General features: G+C 43.5%; 1 protein-coding gene across 4 annotated transcripts in view; it reads left to right on the top strand.

Moving 5' to 3' along the window:
• The window catches only part of HCST (hematopoietic cell signal transducer), an 88,472-nt gene that overhangs the window by 51,186 nt on the left and 15,822 nt on the right, over nucleotides 1-21,464 (top strand). For 3 of the 4 annotated variants that reach the window (XM_078655391.1, XM_078655390.1, XM_078655393.1), the window contains one exon: nucleotides 13,006-13,029. The exons of the other annotated variant lie outside the window; for it this stretch is intronic. In XM_078655391.1, the coding sequence (XP_078511517.1) occupies nucleotides 13,006-13,029 (24 nt within the window). The remainder of the gene's footprint in view (nucleotides 1-13,005; nucleotides 13,030-21,464) is intronic. 4 annotated transcript variants of the gene reach the window in all.

The following is a 21,464-nucleotide window of genomic DNA, read 5'->3' as shown; positions in this document are numbered from 1 at the left end:
CGACACAGTCCCTGAATATGCAGATCCTGTTCGCGCTCCGCCAGTCCCTGTAAATCAGGCACATCCTGCTTCTCCAGACACCGGGGCACCCCATGCAGTACCTGCTACGGTACCCCCGGTCCAGCCAGCATTTCAATTTCCCGCTCCGACACGAAGAATATCAGTCGATGATTCTAGTCTAGGGGCCGCAGGAGGAGGTCCTCCTCAAACCCCACCGCCACGCAAGCGTTTATCAGCACTCGAATTACATGCTCAAGCATCACAGCGTACTCCCAAGAGTAATAAGTCTGTTGCAGAAATCAGGCAAGCCCTTGGCGAATGTGCCTATGATCCAGTCCCAGGCGAGAATAATATGGTTTTATATTCAGTACGCGTAAGGAGGGTGACCGAGTATCTAGTCACCCTACCCAATATGAAAGAGGATCTAGACAGAATATATCGTTTCATCCGTACAGGGGATGATCCAGAAAGTATTAGTGATGCCATGTCTCAAAGGAAAGCTGAGATCCAGCGTATGATATTAAAGTTTTTAATTAACTGTCTAATAAGAGAACAAGATTACCCGTCTAAAGATCCGGCCGAAATGAAAACCCTGACAAAGTGGAGTGATAATATAGCCGAGGGTAAGCACAATACCATTAGTGCCATGGAGAGTATGTACAAGAAAATCCGTAGAGAAATAATAAAGATACACGAACAACGTAAAGCAGCACAAGTAAGCGAGAAAGAAAGTCACTCTGATCCTGAAGAGGAAGACGACGAGAATACCGCCAGAATAGCGTATGTAGGAAAATCTAGATTTCCAGATCGCCATTTACGCCTAGAACACAAGTCAATTTTCCATCATTCAGTACCAGAACAAGGTTCCCTAGAACAAGTATTCCAAGCTACCGATCACATTCTGAAATCACGAATCGGTTACAGTGAGTTAAGTACCATGCATGAACAAGAACTAGCCCGATCAGCAGTCCGATGGATTACTGATTCTACCACTTTTCCAGACGAAATAGTGGCACAAATGTTTCTGAAATTGCCCCCAGCCGAACAGCGACTGGTGGGTATGTATATGATCCAGCACCTCATTACTCTGTATGAGGGTCAGCACTCTGATCCAGGTCCGTTACACGATATCCTGAACGAGTTACTCCAGTATAGATGGAGAGGTCTAGGTACCGATTTAATTAGTGTCATTCTAGAACAGCGCTACAAATATAGAACGTTTCTGAACCCGCATTTTGTTCATGTCTCACCCCCAGAAAGTAAACCATTTTACATAGAAAGACAGAATCCGTTACGAGAAGTGCATCCAGTCAAGACAGAGGACGGTGAAATGCAACGAGTGTTTGTTTACACCCCGATTACAAAGATGGAACTCCTCGAGATGAAGAAATTAATTCCCTGTCATGACAAAGATCCAGCAGGGTTCCATAGAGAATTAAAAGACATGCTCCGTATGGGAGAATACACTTACCCAGATATCATTAAAATGTTAAAGGTCCTGTTGCCCGCAGGGGTGTATGAAAAGCTAAAGGAAAAAGAATGGGAGGTGGGAGAGAAAAAGATCGATTGGGCAGTTCTAGAAGCTGAAGACAAGACACGAGTACCAGGTACCGGTCTAGGAGAGAAATGTAAAGAATTACCAGAATTATTGATTCAAGTTCTACCCAGATTATTGACAACTAGAAAAGAAGACTGGGATGCAATCTCAGCCTGTAAACAGAAGCAAGACGAGGATATTAGTGATTTTTATTCTAGATTTGAAAAATGCTTTAGCATCAATAGTGGCCTCAAGACAAGTAGCGAGTCATACCCTCACCTTTTTGTTACTAAATTAGTCGAGAATTCAAGCCCACAAGTTAAAAATCGAGTTCTGAAAGTCGAAAGTACCTGGCAAGCTAATACTCCGTCCCAGATGCTCCAGATGCTCCAGTACCACCAGAATAGAATCAGGGAAGAGCAAGAACACGAGAGAAAACGTATGAAAGACACGAAAATGAAAGTACTAGTTGCACAATCTGTTCCTCAAGACAGTCAGAAGAGGGGTCCGAATCAAGCCAGTCATCCTGCAGCTCCCGTTAAAGGGAACTGCAATTATTGTAAACAGCCAGGTCATTTTATAAATGAGTGTGCAGTTCTGAAACACAACATAGCTACTGGTAAGACTAAAGAAAGACCACGTCCGCCTAGACAAGAACAAGTTTCACAGATTCCTCAGCCACAGAATGCACAACAGACAGTTACTGCACCGCAGCCCATCGCTGCAACACAGCATGTTACATCGCAGATGTACCAGTATGCACAGTCTGAGTATCCAGAGTACCAGCAGTATTCATGAAACAGCCTAGAGAGGGAGGTAGGCTTGCCTCTCATCGAGATACCTGTAGATCAAGAAGGTCCCTATGTTCACAGTCAAGTATTAGGGAAAGACAGAAAGTTTTTGATTGATACAGGGGCAAGTAGGACCACAATTAGTCATGCCGAAGTTCCAGGGGCTCCGCTCTCAGGCTCAAGAAATGTTTCCCTTGGATTTTCAGGAAAATCTATCGTAAATGAGATTTCAAAGCCAGTTACTCTAGAAGTAGGTCCATTGTCCCGCACTACTGATCTGTTACTTACTAAGTCATGTCCAGAAAACCTATTAGGCATTAAGACACTGAAAGAGTTAGGTGCAGTTATATGTTGTTCCCCAGAGGGAATACGTCTGTTCCTGCGTGACTTTAAGGGTCACTATGTATTACGAGATTTTGATTCAAGACTGTCTAATGTTCCACAGCATCTATGGGCGCAAGGCCCAACTGATGTAGGTTATATGCAAATCACACCCTATCGTGTGACTCTCAAGCCAGGTGTAGTGTTACCACGAATCAGACAGTACAGATTGCCACCTGAGGCTGTAGCAGCCTTATCCAAAATTATTGACGAGCTCATCGCTCAAGGAGTAGTTGTAGAAACTGACTCCAATGTATGTAATTCTCCGATCATTCCAGTCATGAAACGTACTGATCCAAATGCACCCCCAGTATATCGATTAGTGATCGACCTACGAGAACTTAATAAATGTATTATTCCACAGTACCCAGTTGTCCCAGACATCTCTTCCCTATTGACAGCCATTGATTCCGAAGCCATGTTCTTTACAGTAATCGACCTCAAGAACGCATTTTTTAGTGTTCCAATTCATCCAGACAGCCAGTTCCTTTTCGGATTTTGTTTAAATGGAAGGAGCTATATGTTCACACGCGCTCCTCAAGGTTTTACAGAAAGTCCTAGTATTTACAGTCAAGCACTTAAGAGACAACTAGACAACATTCACATGCCAACTGACACTGCCCTGCTCCAGTATGTCGATGATCTACTGATCACAGCCCGTTCTGAACGTGCTTGCGAGCGGGCATCCCTTAAAGTCTTGTATTTCCTAGCCGAGATGGGGCACAAGGTGTCCCCTTCTAAGCTTCAATTCTGTGTCCAGCAAGTGGTCTACTTAGGACACTTACTGTCCAAGAGGGGTAGGCAGTTGACACCAGACCGTATCCAGTTAATAGCGAGTCTTCCTCAGCCCAAGACCCAGAAGGAGGTACGAGCTTTTATCGGCCTCACTTCTTACTGCAGACAATGGATTCCCCAGTATGCATTTCTAGCCAAACCACTGATACAGTTAACGACACAGGAGGCAGCCGCATCGACTGTCCTCCCTTGGACATCTGAACATACACTTAGTTTCAATGAGTTAAAGAAAGCTTTATGCCAAGCTCCAGTTCTAGCAACACCGAACTACAGTAAGCCTTTTACACTTTTCGTTACTGAACGTGAAGGTACAGCATTATCTGTTCTCACACAAGATCAAGTAGGACAATACAAGCCCTGTGCTTATTTTTCGAGCACATTAGATCCTGTAGCCCAGGCTCTGCCTGCGTGCCTCAAGTCAGTTGCAGCCACAGCCCTAGCTATCAGACAAAGTGATTCCATAGTCTTAGGACATACCTTGACAGTACAAGTTCCACACTCTGTGGAAGTTCTTCTGAACCGAACACAAACTCAGCACTTGACAATTGCACGTTTAACAGGTTATGAATTGACACTGTTCCAGCCACACATAGAAATTAGACGCTGCAACATTTTAAATCCTGCTACACTGTTACCATCAGTTACTTCGAATCCTGACCCACATGACTGTGTGGAAGTAGTTAACATTACGACAAAGCCAAGACAAGATCTGACAGATACTCCGTTACCAGACCCCGACCTGACACTTTATGTGGATGGTTCATGTATGAGAACTAGTACAGGAGAACTAGTCGCCGCGTATGCAGTGACTACTGACACTGAAGTTATTGAAACACACTGTATTGACACTCTGTCCGCTCAAGCAGCAGAGCTAGTTGCTCTGACACAAGCCTGTATACACGCCAAGAACCTGAAAGTTAACGTTTACACAGATTCACGCTACGCATTCGGAGTCGTACACGACTTCGGAGTGCTCTGGCAGGAGAGAGGTTTCATGACTTCTCATGGAACCAAGATTCAGCATGGTCTCCTTATTCAAGCTCTGTTAGATGCCATACACTTACCGACATCCATTGCTATCATGAAGTGCAAAGCACATACGAAAGTCACTGATATTATTTCCCAAGGTAATGATCTAGCAGATCGCACAGCCAAGCTTACAGCACAGACTCCAGACAGTCCAGTTAACATGACACATACTCCAGATCCGATTACATGCATGACAGTTAAGGACCCTACACAAGATGTCATAGATATCCAGTTACATGCTACTCCCGAAGAAATCAAGAAATGGTCCGAACAAGGAGGGGTCCAGACAGATCAAGGATGGTTAACAAAGGGTAGAGCCACATGGTTTCTCCCCGACTCTATGGTTCAAGTCATTATTAATACCGCACATAGTCCAGCACATTTAGGAGAAAAAGCTATGTTAGACAGTATCCAGAACATTTGGTTCAACAAGCATTTACGGGCTGCAGCTAAGCAGAAAGTCCGTACCTGTATGATATGTTGTCAGTTTAATCCAGGTAAAAGTGTCCCGGTGGAACAAGGTGGTTTCCAGCCCCCTGACCACCCTTTTGAAGTCCTCCAGATGGATTATATTCAGATGGAGCGATGTCGAGGTTTCAAGTATGTCCTTGTAGTTGTATGCGCTTTGTCCAGGTGGACAGAAGCATATCCAGTCCCAGATTACACAGCCGCGACCACTGCCAAGCAGTTGGTTCGTGAATTCTTCCCTCGTTATGGACTCCCTAGAGTCGTATATTCTGATAACGGCCAGCCATTCTCCTCAGAACTCATGAAGCACGTTTCCCTTTTACTAGGGTACCAGTGGAAGTTCCATTGTGTACGCCATCCTGAAGCAGCCGGTCTCGTTGAGAGACATAATCAAACCCTGAAAATCCGCATCGCCAAAGTCTGTCAAGAAAAAGGTGTGGACTGGCTAGTAGCTCTGCCAGTTGCTTTATTTTACATGCGCATGGTCGCACATTCCAGATCAGGTCTGTCCCCGTACGAGGTCGTATTCGGCCGCCCCCCTAACATGTGGGGTACTCCTAGACCCCGAAGTATTACCGATGTTTCAAGTAATATGCTGACAGATTACCTAGCTTCCTTGATGTCTGCCCTCAACTCATGTCGTTCACAGGTTGCTGCCGCATTTCCAGACAATACCGAGGTGGCACCGCATGAAATCGTCCCAGGATCCATGGTGATGGTCCGCAACTTTGACAGATCAAGTCCGCTGGAGCCTCGTTGGAAAGAGCCCCGACAGGTCCTCCTCACCACCCGTACAGCCGTGAAGTTGGAAGGACGCAAGGGCTGGGTGCACCTTTCTCATATCAAACTTTGTAATGGACTAAAACCCGCCCTAAAGAACATTTCCCAGGATTTGAAGGATTGCCAAAATATTGTTTTCAAGGACTGTCCCGCAAAAGACATTGCTACAACCCCTCCCCTGTTAGAGAAAACTCCGCAGCAGGAGTATAAACAGAAATTAAGGTCTAGTAAAATGAGTCAGTCAGTTTGATTGTCTAAGTCCTCCCCTAGGTGAAACGGTTAGACTGTTTCTGACATGTATAAAATAGACCCCCATAGTGAGAGAGTTAGTCAAAACTCAATCCGATGTATCGTTTTTCTAAGTTTCATATTATTTCTCAGCCTTTTGACTTCCTGCACTAGTTACGCATTTTATCTGTGTTTTCCAGTTCCTCATGTAAATAAGCATTCTAATATTACAGTAGAGCACACGTTTAGTGATCTGCCCCCTCATGAACTGTCCTACCGCCTCGCTATGCGAAATAATTCCTTTATCCGCATGTTACATTACTCACACCAGACCAGCAATGCCACTAATTGTTGGGTATGTGGTCGACTCCCCCCTTTCCAGATGCCGAAGGGAGTTCTGCCACTTTTTCCTTATCCATTTTCACATAATGGTTCGTGTGGAGCATGGTCCACGTTAACGTCATCCTCAACAGATATGTTTTTTCTTAACAATACATGTTTTCCAGACAAGCAAGGTTTCCCTCACCGAACAGGGTTAGATCTAGAAAATGAAGTGTATAATTTAGGTAACTATTCTTCGAATTTCATGGTCTTGAATGTTCAGTCTGATACTACTCCAGACTTACCTGCTATTTCAGTACTACCAGTCAAAGGCGAATTATGTGTCCGAAATAATGGTTCCGTACATGTAGGACATAGTGATTGTACTACTATCGTCAAGTATAGTGACAGTGGGAAATCTATTTTTAAAGCTTCACGTCATTCTTATTTTGTTTGTGGTCAAACCGCATATATTCGTCTGCCCCTCGATTGGGAGGGAACCTGTTACATTGCCTTCCTACTGCCACCAGTTTTCCTAGCCCCACCTGATTATCATAGAAATACACATCTAGTACACATTAGACATAGAAGGGAGATCGAGTCCCCAATTGTCGATTATACTGAAACTACTCTAGAACAATATACCGATTTCAATAAAGGTTTCTTCTTCTTTATAGGACCTGTCCAGAATAGTAAACTAATCCGTAGGTTAACCAGAACCCTTGAAGCTGTAGTAAATGAGACTGCCTCTGCTCTAGGTAACTTAACTGAAGAGCAATCTGCTATGAGATTTGTCGTTTTGCAAAATCGTCTCGTCCTTGACGTCATACTGGCCGATAGGGGCGGGGCCTGTAGAGTCATCGGATCTAGTTGCTGCATTTTCATTCCAAATAACGCGCCGTCTGTTTATTCAGCTATAACCAGACTCCATAAAATTGCCCATCTGTTACACCAAGATCCAGGCACCTGGACATGGTCCGGTTGGTTCTGGAATATAATTTCCGCATGGGGATGGAAAATATTGTCCTTCCTAGGTATTGCAGTAGCGATCATATTCAGCTGCTGCCTCTGTATACAATGTGGCCCTGCGATTTGCGGCATTTGTGCTACCTCTTGTATTCCTAGTCCCAAGCCCAGTTCTAAATCCCGTTCCAGGATAATTCGAGACGAGCAAATGATACTGTATGAAATGATAGATGGTATCATGAATATTGATGTTTCCTGATGGAAACGTAGTGACAAGGAGGGAATGTGGAAAAGTAAATTTTGCCATGTTCTGTGTCCCTACGTGTCATCCATCATATGTTATGTGTGCATGATTAAATATGCATATGTATTCCCCATGTCTGATTAATGACGCAATTACAGTTGTGTCCCCCTCTAGTATGCCAGTTTCCAGTCCTCGTGAATACTACGAATATCAGGCCTATGTAAAGCTACGTTGCCACGTTTCTCAGTGTGCACGTTATTCTATTATAAAGTCCCCGTTTCTAGGCCTCAAAAGGGCCTGGACACCAGATTCAGCTCCTGTCTCCTGAAACCTCGCTGAGGAGGGATACAGCCCCCACCTGTATCCTCGACCCTTCACTTACTTCCTGCCTCGCAGTGCCCGGCCCAGCCTGGCTCAGTCTCTGAGTCTGCCAAGAGTATGTTATGATTCCAGTTATCAGTTCAGTCCTCCTTCTCTGCATTCCTAAGCTACTGAACTGCATCAATAGTTTCCGTCATTGTCTAGCCTTCACGTCTCCACGTTAGAGAAATACTGCATTCAATGGTCATTTAATATTCTTCATCACGCACTACATGTAGAATAATGCATGGTCCAGTCTTAGAATCAAGTTAGCCTTTCCCCTCTTGACTTATGGTTTATATCAACATGTTCTCTAAACATCAGATACTAGATACTGTTTAGGTACATGTCGCTCCGACCCTCCAGACTTCAGTCTCTGCTCCTAGCACAGAGTTCATAGCCCCCAGCTTCTCCTAGTGATACGTCATTGCCAGTTTGCGCGCACCACTAGGTTAGAGGTCCCGGCTCCTCAGGTAGCCCCCTCCATGGTTTCCGCCCCATTCATGACATATTCTGTTACGTTTGCATCACATGTCTATGTATACGCCCAGTTACACCTCTCTTCCCCCTTATCTTTCGCGACTGCTACGCGTCACGTCTTCTGCTCCACCCACTGCTACGCCTACTGCAATGTAATGCTATGTGTTTGCGTTATGTATATATGCTCATGTATTGTTATTGAAAGCCAGCGCGCTCATCCCAGATCCAGCCCCAGCAGCTGCTGGGCCCTGTCATCCTATTCCCATGCAGGTTGTCCTGTTCCTGTCCCTATGCTGTATTAAACCTGCAAAACTCCTACTACCTCGAATCTTGACTCTTATTTATTGAGCTATCTGTTATGATATATGTCTAGTCAAAAATAGGGTATTATTTATTTATTTACCACACTTTCCTTTTAGACCTCTCTCTGAGATGACAGTAGTGAGTGGAGAAGGACAGTCCTCTCCTTCCAAACCTCCCTCTCAGACAACAGGTGTGCACGGTAGGGTGTGTGGAGATCTGGCCTCTCCACTGAGACCTCTCTCTCAGATGACAGGTGTGCGTAGCAGGGTGTGTGGTTGGAATTGTCTTTCCTTTTAGAGCACTGTCTTGGATGATGGATGTGCATTGTAGTGATTTGAGAGTAACAGGCCTGTCCTTTCACACCTCTCTCTAGGATGACAGGTGTGTGTAGTAGTGCATCAGGAGGGACTTGCCTCTCCTGTCATATCTGCTGTCAGGTGACAGATGTGCGTAATAGGGTGTAGGGAGGTATGACCTCTCCTTCCAGACCTCCCTCGGATGACAGGTGTGCGTGGTAGGGTGTGTAGATGGACTGACCTTTCCTTTCAGACCTCTGTCTCAAATGACAGATGTGCGTAGTAGTGTGTGGAGAATTACAGCCCTTTGCTTTTAGACCTCTCTCTCAGATGATGTGTGTACATAGTAGTGTGTGGGGAAGGACTTGCCTCTCCTGTCAGACCTCTCTCGTAGATGATGGGTGTGCATAGTAGGGTGTGTTGAAAGAGACTGACCTCTCTGCTGACACCTCTCTCTCAGATGACGGGTGTGTGTAGTACTGAGTGGAGAGGGACTGTCCGCCCTGCTAACACCGCTCGCTCTGATAATAGGTATGCATATTAGGGTCTGGGTTGAGACTGTACTCTACTCACAACTCTTGCCAAGATGATAGGCGTAAATAGTATTTACATTCAAATCGCTGAGGTGTTTCAAACCCAGGTAGTTACAGGTTCTCTTCAGGACAAGGGCTGGTGGGACAATTCTATCTTGAATAATCCCCGCTGGACAGGGTCAATGGAAAAAATCACGTTGCAATAGCTGTTACAAATGAAATCATATCCCGCATCCTGGCGCTCTCCCTCGACAAACACAGCCCCCCATCTCAGCAAGCAAATCAATGGGTGTATGTCTGCGTTTGTTGGCATGCGCCCAGTGATCCGCTTCGGCGATTTGAATGACGTGGGATTCCATATTACTTGCATCATTAGGGACATAAATTAAGCCTTTATTTGAAATAATATTTGTGGTACCATATTAGATGGTTTTGGAACCCCACTGTTCATCCCAAGAGGGCTAAGAAAAACATATCCCTTCTGGTATTACTTTTAGAACTGGTTGAATAAGTGTCACGGTATTGTTTTATGTCTTTCGTGGTTATGTTTAGTACTTTCAATATTTTTTAGATATTTTATTTGAGCACAATGTTTTGAATATAAGAATCATGAATAAGAGTGGTGATGTCCTCCCTTTTCACGTTTATGAAACTGTGTAAATCTATGTAGCAATATGGAAAATGAATTCAAAGGTCATGGTTATTGAATAATGTGATCTGTTTTCAAAGTAAAGTGTATTTAAAATCACGCAGCCACCTATCTTTTTGTTGGTACGACTTTTCGAAAGTTGGAATTTTCTTGCCTTAGCCATTTGGTGCCTGCAGCCTGTCTCTAATCATCGGACTGGGTGTCGTTTACAATTGGACTTTGTGTTCCTCCTAGACAGCTACACTCAATGGGTGCTTAGGTGTGAATGGTAGTGCTATCACTGGCAGGATGGGAGGAGGGAGTTCGATCAGGCCTCACTTACACTTGAAATGTCTGTGTCCTGTCTTCATATAAAGGACCTAACAACCCTGTATTGTCACTTCCGCCAGCTGGAGCCAGGACAGTGGAGGTAGAGAATCCCATGCAAATCAAAGACACTGTCTAGAAGCTTCTCCCACCTTCCAGTATCAGGGCACCTGTATATAAAAGAAGGACCTCAGGCACTAACTCTTCAGTTCATGTCAGGACCTGTGGATACTCTGCCAGAAAGATAGACAACTGTGCTGCTAACAGGACTCCCACTCTGAAGGAGCTGCTGCCCTGTTGTGCTGACCTGCTATCCTCTTGCTTAAAAAGGAATAACTGAACTTGTAACCCATCTTGAATCCAGGACTCTCAGAGTGACTTAAAGGGCTAGCCTGCTGGCCTCCTGAGGGACATAAAAAGCTCCCCTAAAGTTCCTGGACTCGTCTTCATCAAGTTGCTGACACCCAAGTGGTGCCTCTTATATCCTGTACCTTTGGTGTGGCTCAGCGGGCTCTTAAATCAAGCTTTTGGGCTCTTCGCAACTGCAAGTGGTCTCATTCGCATCAGACCTGCACCACTCACACCGAAAATCAGTGCAAGTCGCTACCAGCCCATCACTTCCCACAGCAAGCATCGATTGCCACAGGGACCGCCTTTGAGCAGTGCCAGCCCACCTGTCTGCGACGTTCTCCTTGCTTCCTGCAGCCCTCCCACCGCAAACTGAAATCTTGTTTTGTACATCAGAAATGCTGAACTTACATATTTGAAGGTGCACTCATATTTGAGAATGAAGAAAATGGCAACTCTTTAAAATAAGATATTTGCCAAAGATCACACAATTTTAGACCCGTTTACAGGTCAAGCACATTACAGTTAGATCAAGTAGGTTTTTCAAGTTACTCGACCTGTAGGTCCAGTAAACTTTTTCTGATTTTTCGAGGCCTGATGTTTTACTGAATCGCATTTTGCATTTGCACATCTGTATTTGAAAGGAGTGTGTTTAGTGGGTCCATTCCAGATACAGAACCGGTGAGGTATATATTACTGTTTTGTGACCCAATTCCGGTTGCAAAACAGTAATAATTTACCACCAGTTTAAAACTGATGGTGGTAACCCATTCACAAAAGGGGAAGGGGTCCCCTGTGATAATGCAAATAAAAATATTTTTAAGAGCAGACAGTGACCCCAGGCACCACTGCCTACTCTTAACCGCATGCGCGCGGCGGTTATTTTTGCGCTGTGGGGCTTTTTTCTAAAAGCCGCGTTACTTGACGAGCTGAGCTCGTCATGAGCATGCGAGCGGCGCAACTCATGACGAGCTCAGCTCGTCATGAGCACGGAAGTGGTTAAAAAATGAAACTTTAAGGTTTCAATTGTTTCTTTTTAAACACATCTAATTTTTCTTTAAGGAAAACGTGCTGCATTTACAACAACAACATTTGTTTTATTAAAAGGCAATCACAGAAATGGTGGTCGGATGACCTCAGCAGGCCACCAGCCCTTTGACGGCTGTCATTCCTAATGGGTCGCAAACTGCAACCTACCTCATTAATATTCATGAGTTTCAAACATTAAGAATACCGATTTCGTAATTGGGATTCTGAGAGAATCGCAATCAGGAAATCTGTATTCCCAACGTTTGTACATCTGGCCCTAAATCTCTTTCCTAAACATGTCCTTAAACCAAGTTTTATAGGTGACAAACACACCAGAGACCTGCCATTGATTATGCGCTCTACAAATTACAATTAACATCCCACTCATTTTGCCCTGAAATCTGGTGAATGTCCAGGTGGAGGACTATTGATGACACAGCATTCACACGAGCAAGCCACGTCTGACAAAGAGCAAATGACAACATTTCGGTTTCAGGCCCTAGCTCCCTATAAGAACCCTGGTGCATCCACCCACCCAAAAAGCAGATGCTGTGCTTGTGTGATCAGGTGGCTCATCACAATATCACAACCCCAGAATGACAGGGAGAACATGTCTGTGAATCTCTTACCTTGTTCTCCAAAGCAGTTTCAGGTGATCCCTGGTTCCAGCTGCTTCTCTACTACTACATTACTACCACTGCTCCTACTAATGTCATTTGTGGTCCTGCAGTCTTAAGTAGCCTCTCATAATAAGTGATAGATTCCAACAACCGTTAACCATTGCGAAGAAACAGCGCCTGTTGTCTTGCAGGTTTTTGCCTGAAACGTAGTAGTAACTGGTGTGCTGTACCAATCTGAAGTCATGAATATGTGTTTCACATTGTGTTTTTAGCGCTGCAACGATTTAGTAAACAGCCTACATATTTGCCTTTTTGTAAAAAATATATTTTGGATGTGTATAGATTGTAAATGGGTGACAGTAATATGATCTTTTCCAGTGCCCTGGTGATTCATGAACAGTCAATCTCCTACATACCCCATTTTAGCAACTTCCTAATTTTGATTCTCAAAACCTCTGATCTCATTGGAAAGTTTTGCACTTCCGTAATTTGCTGCAAATAGTGTTCCACGTTCTGAAACCTGTCTTCTTTTGTGTTGCAGTGGGACCCGTCTTCCCCGAGCAAGGTGAGAGTGTTCTTTTCCTGGTCTTGTCGTGAGCATTCCTTCCTGCCTTCTTCACCCTTCACTTCCGGTCTCCCTCGCCTTCATTTCCTCACGCTGTACTCTTCTTTCTTCCTCCTCCACCGCTTAGCTAAGGCCGCTTCATGGCATTCACGTGTCGTTTTCTCCTCCATGCTTCACCCCGTATCTTTCAACTCATACCTGACATTTTAGTGAATGGAGGGTATGAGGAGGGCTGGCTTTAGGACGGTGCGACCGGTGCAGCCGCACCTGGCGCTGACCTTGGTTTACAGATTACTTATGCATTTAAAAGACCCTGCTGCAGACAGAGCTCATTGTTTGACCAGCAGTTTTTAGGCAACACAAAAAATGGCGAGATAACGCTGATGATTAATTTTCCTGCTGGGAAGGGATCGGAGTTTTGTCCAGTGGAAGGTTTGACTCAAAATACAGTAGCACAGACGGTTGATGTGCCTGCTGTAAAGAACGTGCACGGTTATTGTACACAATTGTTAGAGACCTTACTATTCAGTGGATCTTAAATAACTAGGATCCTTACTGTAATGTAACCCTCATCAGACCTCTCCATGTACAGCGCTCTGATGCCTTGAGGGTCATGTTCGTGCTTTATAACACACTAAAAATAAATAAGTAAGGCAATTTGGGTGGAAAGGGGCTTTTTAGAGTTGAGGGTGGGTAGGGGTATTTAGGTGGCAAGGGGATTTTTTTTAAAGGTTTAGAGTAAGGGTATTTGGGTGGCAAGGGGATTTTTAGGGTTTAGGGTAGGTGAGGCTAATTGGGTGGCAAGGGGCTTTTTAGGTTTTAGAGTGGGAAAGGGTATTTGGGTGACAAGGGCATTTTTTGTGTTTAGGGTGGGTAGGGTATTTGGGTGGCAAGAGGATTTTTAAATTTTAGGGTGGGTGGGGTTTTGGGGTTGGGTTTGATAAGGTAATATATATATATATGTATTACCTACTGGCGATAGCCAGTAGGTATATATAGTTAGGATTTTTTCTCTATGGGATTTTTGAAAATTCTATGTCTAATAACTTTGGCGTTTGTGGACGGAATTGGCTGAAATTTTCAGGAAAATGGAACATTTTGTTTCTGAGCAGCCCCTGAAAATTTGGGGGGGGGTTCGTCAAGGGGGGGCCGAGAAAAAAGGGGGGTCCCAAAACACGTTTTTCCCATGTTAATTTCCATAGGGCGGTTGGCCTCACTTTTAGCCCGAACGGCTGAATGGATTTGCACGAAACTTGGCAAAATTGTAGGGACTGGTAGCCCGATGTGCCTTTGCTAGGTCTCAATATATGTGCTCCAGTGGATTTTGAGAAATTAACGTTCAAAAAAAGATATATATCTGTAAGCGCGCTCCGGGCAGCGCCCCGGTTCGCGTACCTGACGCGTAACGGAACTTCGCGAAGCGAAGCTGATTGGCTCTCCGGTGTCTGTCAACATTCTAAACAGTCCGGTGCGGCCGCCATCTTGTCTCTCGGTAGGATCGAGAGACAAGATGTGGTGAAAAACGAAGGGGGAAATGAAGGAAAGGGGGCAAGGTAGACCCCTCCTGACCCCCTAGGATTGATGAGGGGGATATTAAAGTGCCTCGCGGACCAAAAAATAAAAAATTAAATTTTTGCGATTTTTCGCTGTAGAGGCGCGTCCTGGTACGCAAACCGGGCAGCTAACCGGCAGCGTAACGGGAGTCTGAGGAGAAGCTGATTGGCTGTCAACATTGTCAACATTGTAAACAGTCCGGAGCGGCCGCCATCTTGTCTCTCGGTAGGTTCGAGAGACAAGATGTGGTGAAAAACGAAGGGGGAAGTGAAGGAAAGGGGGCAAGGTAGACCCCTCCTGACCCCCTAGGATTGATGAGGGGGATATTAAAGTTAAATTTTTGCGATTTTTCGCCGTAGAGGCGCGTCCTGGTACGCGAACCGGGCAGCTAACCGGCAGCGTAACGGGAGTCCGCCATCTTGTGTTTTTGGAGCGTCCGGTTCGCATACCGGGTAGCGTCCCGGTAAGCGTAACAAAGAGAAACAAAAAAAAAAAGATTTCCAGCAAACTTGGCAAAATTGTAGGGACTGTTTGTTTGATGTGCCTTTGCAAGGCCTCAAGATATGTGCACGTGTGGATTTTGTCTAATTAAAGTTAAAAAAAATATATTTATCTGTAAGCGTGCTCCGGCGCGCTTACGTTACGGGTTTGGTTTGCGCTGCAGAGCCGATACGTCGCGACGCGTCATGAGGCGTCTCACGTGGCTACGTGATACGTCACGTAATAAAGAATATATTTTACAGCTATAGATATTAGCTCTTAAAAAACCAATGAAATTCACTGAAAAAACCATAGGTTATAGACCATATATAGTTAGGAATTTGCATTTACAAAACCTTGAAAATTCACTGAAAAAACCATAGGTTAGAGACCATATATAGTTAGGAATTAGCATTTAAAAAACCTTATTTTACTCACACAAAACCATTGAAATTCCATATATAGTTATTTGCACTAACTATATATCGCGCACCCGCAATCCACTGCTGATGATGTCACATATTACATCATTCATGACGTGGTCAGTGACATCACTGATGACATCACTGATGACATCTCAAATGACATCACTGATGACATCACTGATGACATCACTGATTACATCACTGATGACATCTCAAATGACATCACTGATGACATCACTGATGACATCTCAAATGACATCATTGATGACATCTCAAATGACATTACTGATCACAACACTGATGACATCATTCACTTGAGAATACGATGAACCTCTTCAGACTCTAATATAACCTTAGATACACTCAGTGTAAACAGACACTCACAGACTGTCACTCATCCATGGAGTTACTCACACACCTAGTCAGTCATGCAAAGAATCAATCACACCTCCATTTCCTCAACTATACAGTTATACACACCTTATTTATTCAAACATATACTAACACATATTTACTCTCTTATACAATCCCTGATACAAGTTCTCAATGATCCATACAGCCACTCACACATTCACTGGCTCTTATGCACAGTTATTTATATATGTCAACTCTCACATGTACTGTGTTTTACATATGTACTTACTTTGACATGTAGCACTGAGATATCCATTCACTCACCAATACACTCATGCACAAAGTCAACCGCCCATACAGCTGTTTCCACATGCACTTTTGAACCCATACATCTAGTGAATCAACTGCTCACACATCTATGCACAGAGTCATACACCTCCCAGCCACCCACACACACACTCAGTCTCCCATACAAATACTTGGGCAACCACTCAATAACCCATATAGTTACTCATATAGCTACTGATCAACACATGCAGCAGTTTACAGAACAACAAACATAATGATGCACAAATTAAGACAGTTTAGTCACTAACCCATGCACTCAGTGAGACACATTTAATCACTCACTCATACAGTCATTCATGCACCTACTAAATCCTTCATCCAGACACTTATACATCCACTCATTCTTCAATATGTAAGACATATTTTAACTTTACAGAAACCTACAGTCACTGGATGTTGTCATCAGTGATGTCATCAGTGATGTCATTTGAGATGTCATCAGTGATGTCATCAGTGATGTCACTGACCATGTCATGAATGATGTAATATGTGACATCATCAGCAGTGGATTGCGGGTGCGCGATATATAGTTAGTGCAACTAACTATATATGGAATTTCAATGGTTTTGTGTGAGTAAAATAAGGTTTTTTAAATGCTAATTCCTAACTATATATGGTCTCTAACCTATGGTTTTTTCAGTGAATTTTCAAGGTTTTGTAAATGCAAATTCCTAACTATATATGGTCTATAACCTATGGTTTTTTCAGTGAATATATATATATATACACATATATATATATGTATATTCACTGAAAAAACCATAGGTTATAGACCATATATAGTTAGGAATTAGCATTTAAAAAACCTTATTTTACTCACACAAAACCATTGAAATTCCATATATAGTTAGTTGCACTAACTATATATCGCGCACCCGCAATCCACTGCTGATGATGTCACATATTACATCATTCATGACATGGTCAGTGACATCACTGATGACATCTCAAATGACATCACTGATGACATCACTGATGACATCTCATTTGACATTCTTGTGCTAATACGATAAACCTCTTCAGACTCTAATATAACCTTAGATACACTCAGTGTATACAGACACTCACACACTGTCACTCATCCATGGAGTTACTCACACACCTAGTCAGTCATGCAAAGAAACAATCTCACCTCCATTTCCTCAACTATACAGTTATACACACCTTACTTATTCAAACATATACTAACACATATTTACTCTCTTATACAATCCCTGATACAAGTTCACAATGATCCATACAGCCACTCACACATTCAGTGGCTCTCATGCACAGTTATTTATATATGCCAACTCTCACATGTACTGTGTTTTACATATGTACTTACTATGACATGTAGCATTGAGATATCCATTCACTCATCAATACACTCATGCACACAGTCAACCACCCATGTAGCTGTTTCCACATGCACTCTTGAACTCATACACCTAGTGAATCAACTGCTCACACATCTATGCACAGAGTCACACACCTCCCAGCCACCCCCACACAAACTCAATCTCCCATACAAATACTTGGGCAACCAATCAATAACACATATAACCTCTCGTATAGCTAATGATCAACACATGCAGCAGTTTACATCACAACAGACATACTGATGCACACATTCAGACAGTTTAGTCACTAACCCATGCATTTAGTACGACACATTTATTCACTCACTCATACAGTCAGTCACGCACCTACTAAATCCTTCATCCAGACACTTATACATCCACTCATTCTTCAATATATCAAACATATTTAAACTTTACAGAAACACACAGTCACTGGATGATGTCATCAGTGATGTCATCAGTGATGTCATTTGAGATGTCATCAGTGATGTCATCAGTGATGTCATTTGAGATGTTATCAGTGATGTCATTTGAGATGTCATCAGTGATGTCATCAGTGATGTCATTTGAGATGTCATCAGTGATGTCATCAGTGATGTCACTGACCATGTCATGAATGATGTAATATGTGACATCATCAGCAGTGGATTGCGGGTGCGCGATATATAGTTAGTGCAACTAACTATATATGGAATTTCAATGGTTTTGTGTGAGTAAAATAAGGTTTTTTAAATGCTAATTCCTAACTATATATGGTCTATAACCTATGGTTTTTTCAGTGAATTTTCGAGGTTTTTTAAATGCTAATTCCTAACTATATATGGTCTCTAACCTATGGTTTTTTCAGTGAATATATATATATATATATATATATATATATATATAACATCTCTATGGCAAAATGAAACCCCTCATTTTGTTCCTTTGCAAATTAAATGTTTTAAGTGTTAACACTTTATTCCAATCAAGATGACTTCAGGTGTGCCATACTTTTGTCATAAGTAAGACTGTTAGCGCTCTAGTTGTTCTTTAGAACACTCTGGGACATTCTGTCACTGGGCTATAGTTGGGCTACATCTGGCTGATATTTGGGCTACATTTGGGCTCTTTTGTCTCTGGTGGCCATCTTTGGGCTACATTGGGCTACATTGGGCTACCTTGGGCTACATTGGGCTCCAACATATATATAGCCCAATGTAGCCCAATATATATTTTTCAAAGTTAATTTTCGTAAAAACCACTGGAGCATATATCTTGAGACATAGCAAAGGCACATCGGGCTACCAGTCCCTACAATTTTGCCAAGTTTTGTGGAAATCCATTCAGCCGTTCGAGCTAAAAGTGAGTCCAACCGCCCTATGGAAAACTCAATGTTAAAAACACGTTTTGGGACCCCCCTGTTTTCTCGGCCCCCGCTTGACGAAACCCCCCCAAATTTTCAGGGGCTGCTCAGAAACAAAATGTGCCATTTTCCTGACGATTTCAGCCAATTACATCGACAAACGCCAAAGTTATTAGACATAGAATTTTCAGAAATCACATAGAGAAAAAATCCTAACTATATATACCTACTGGCTATCGCCAGTAGGTAATATATATAACATTTCTATGGCAAAATGAAACCCCTCATTTTGTTCCTTTGCAAATTAAATGTTTTAAGTGTTAACACTTTATTCCAATCAAGATGACTTCAGGTGTGCCATACTTTTGTCATAAGTAAGACTGTTAGCGCTCTAGTTGTTCTTTAGAACACTCTGGGACATTCTGTCACTGGGCTATAGTTGGGCTACATCTGGCTGATATTTGGGCTACATTTGGGCTCTTTTGTCTCTGGTGGCCATCTTTGGGCTACATTGGGCTACATTGGGCTACTTTGGGCTACATTGGGCTCCAACATATATATAGCCCAATGTAGCCCAATATATATTTTTCAAAGTTAATTTTCGTAAAAACCACTGGAGCATATATCTTGAGACATAGCAAAGGCACATCGGGCTACCAGTCCCTACAATTTTGCCAAGTTTTGTGGAAATCCATTCAGCCGTTCGAGCTAAAAGTGAGTCCAACCGCCCTATGGAAAACTCAATGTTAAAAACACGTTTTGGGACCCCCCTTTTTTCTCGGCCCCCGCTTGACGAAACCCCCCCCGAATTTTCAGGGGCTGCTCAGAAACAGCATGTGCCATTTTCCTGACAATTTCAGCCAATTCCGTCCACAAACGCCAAAGTTATTAGACATAGAATTTTCAGAAATCCCATAGAGAAAAAATCCTAACTATATATACCTACTGGCTATCGCCAGTAGGTAATATATATATGTATCTTTACAAATATATATTAATGTGTGTGTGTATAAAAATGCATTGTGAAGCCAGTGTTGTTAAGGCATGCATGGTAATGGCACGCGTGGTTCCATCACACAACTCTACTCATCCACCCCATCTATGCTCAGCCCACTGAACGTAGAGATTCTGGTGACCTTTTTTGCCCAATAGCAGCTCCTATCTCCATAGCGGGAGCTGCTTTTGGAGATAAAGACAATGCCAGCAGGTCAGCTGTGTTTCGAGACATCTTTGCACTTTGGTACCTTTTTTATCAAGAGGCGACCCTGCAGAAATCTAAATATACCACACATGCTCGATGTTTCTAGAGAATAGGGGATATTTCTGAACGTCTTCTGAGGGGGAACGCCAATGTTCGCACCGGTTCTTATGGCAGTCCACCACATTGTCGTGCGGTTTGTGTTTTTTAGAGATGAGCACAACAGTTGGGTATTAATTCAATGTACATTAAAATGACTAATACCTGCCACCCAAGCCATTCTTATAGCTTTGGGGGCCTGGAATAGTCTGAAGTGCCACACTTAAAGGTGTGTGATGTTCGTAGGTGTGTTTGTACTGCCATCAGCAGTGCTGGCCGGGGCACTGGGTGGTGCAAGCTGTAGAGGCCTGTTGAGGCCAGCACTGGCACTTTTTTTTTTACAAATTAAGCACTGCCAGTTATTAACCCCTTCACTGCGGCGGCTATTCCGCCGCAGTGCTAAGGGGGCGGGCGGAAATGCGGCGGGCGCATGCTGGTGACGGAACCGCGCCATCACCAGCGTCGGTTGCGCTGTGCTTATGACGGAGCGGTTCCGTCATGGCCCCGCCCGCTCAATAGAACGCTCAGCGCAGGCGCGGAATTCGCGCCGCGCATGAGCGTCGGCGGGCCATGACAGAACCGCTCCGTCATCAGCACAGCGCCACCGCGGCTGATGACTGAGCGGTTCCGTCATCAGCAGGGGAGGGGTTAATATTTGCTGCCTCCTAATTCTGTCATGGTGATCAGATACAATGCAGGTGTTTCTTATGGTGGCAGGGGCTGCACTGGAAGCTCAATGATCACCATTAATACCAAAGCACGTTTGTTTGGGCCCTTCTCCTCAGGCTCCAGATCACATCAGAAATAACTCACAGCGGTCCAGGTTGTAAAGATCCTGGCAGACTCAATTTGTTACAGTTACAAAATGCAACTCTAAAGCACTACCAAAGGTGTAATTTAGGGGTTGGTGAAGCGTGAATACCGCCTTGAATCGGCTCATGTCCTGGTGTATGTTGTGGTGTTTTCTATCCTCACTAGTTAGTTTCCTGGTCAGATATGCCTGATTCTTGCATCTGATGGCCTTGTAGGTAATTCATCTATCTCTCATGTTGGTCCACCTAAATAGATAATTGTTTACAACATATTGAATTCTTTCCTATTACTGGATGGTAAGTCGGTTTCACTTTCTCACCGGAGCTTAAAGAATGAGTCAGTTCAGAAATGCTTTTGCTTTTGAACACAAGTGGTTTTCATGCAAGTGTGAACCGATAAATCCATCTTATGAATTTTTAATGGAAGCACAGGAGTGTTTCTTAGTGGCACCAATCCACATGAATTTATTACAGATTTCT

Source organism: Lissotriton helveticus, chromosome 7 (genome assembly GCF_964261635.1).
Source record: "Lissotriton helveticus chromosome 7, aLisHel1.1, whole genome shotgun sequence".
Taxonomy (NCBI): Eukaryota; Metazoa; Chordata; class Amphibia; order Caudata; family Salamandridae; genus Lissotriton; species Lissotriton helveticus.
Note: the sequence above shows the minus strand (reverse complement) of the source record. Positions and strands in the feature narration are given on the sequence as shown.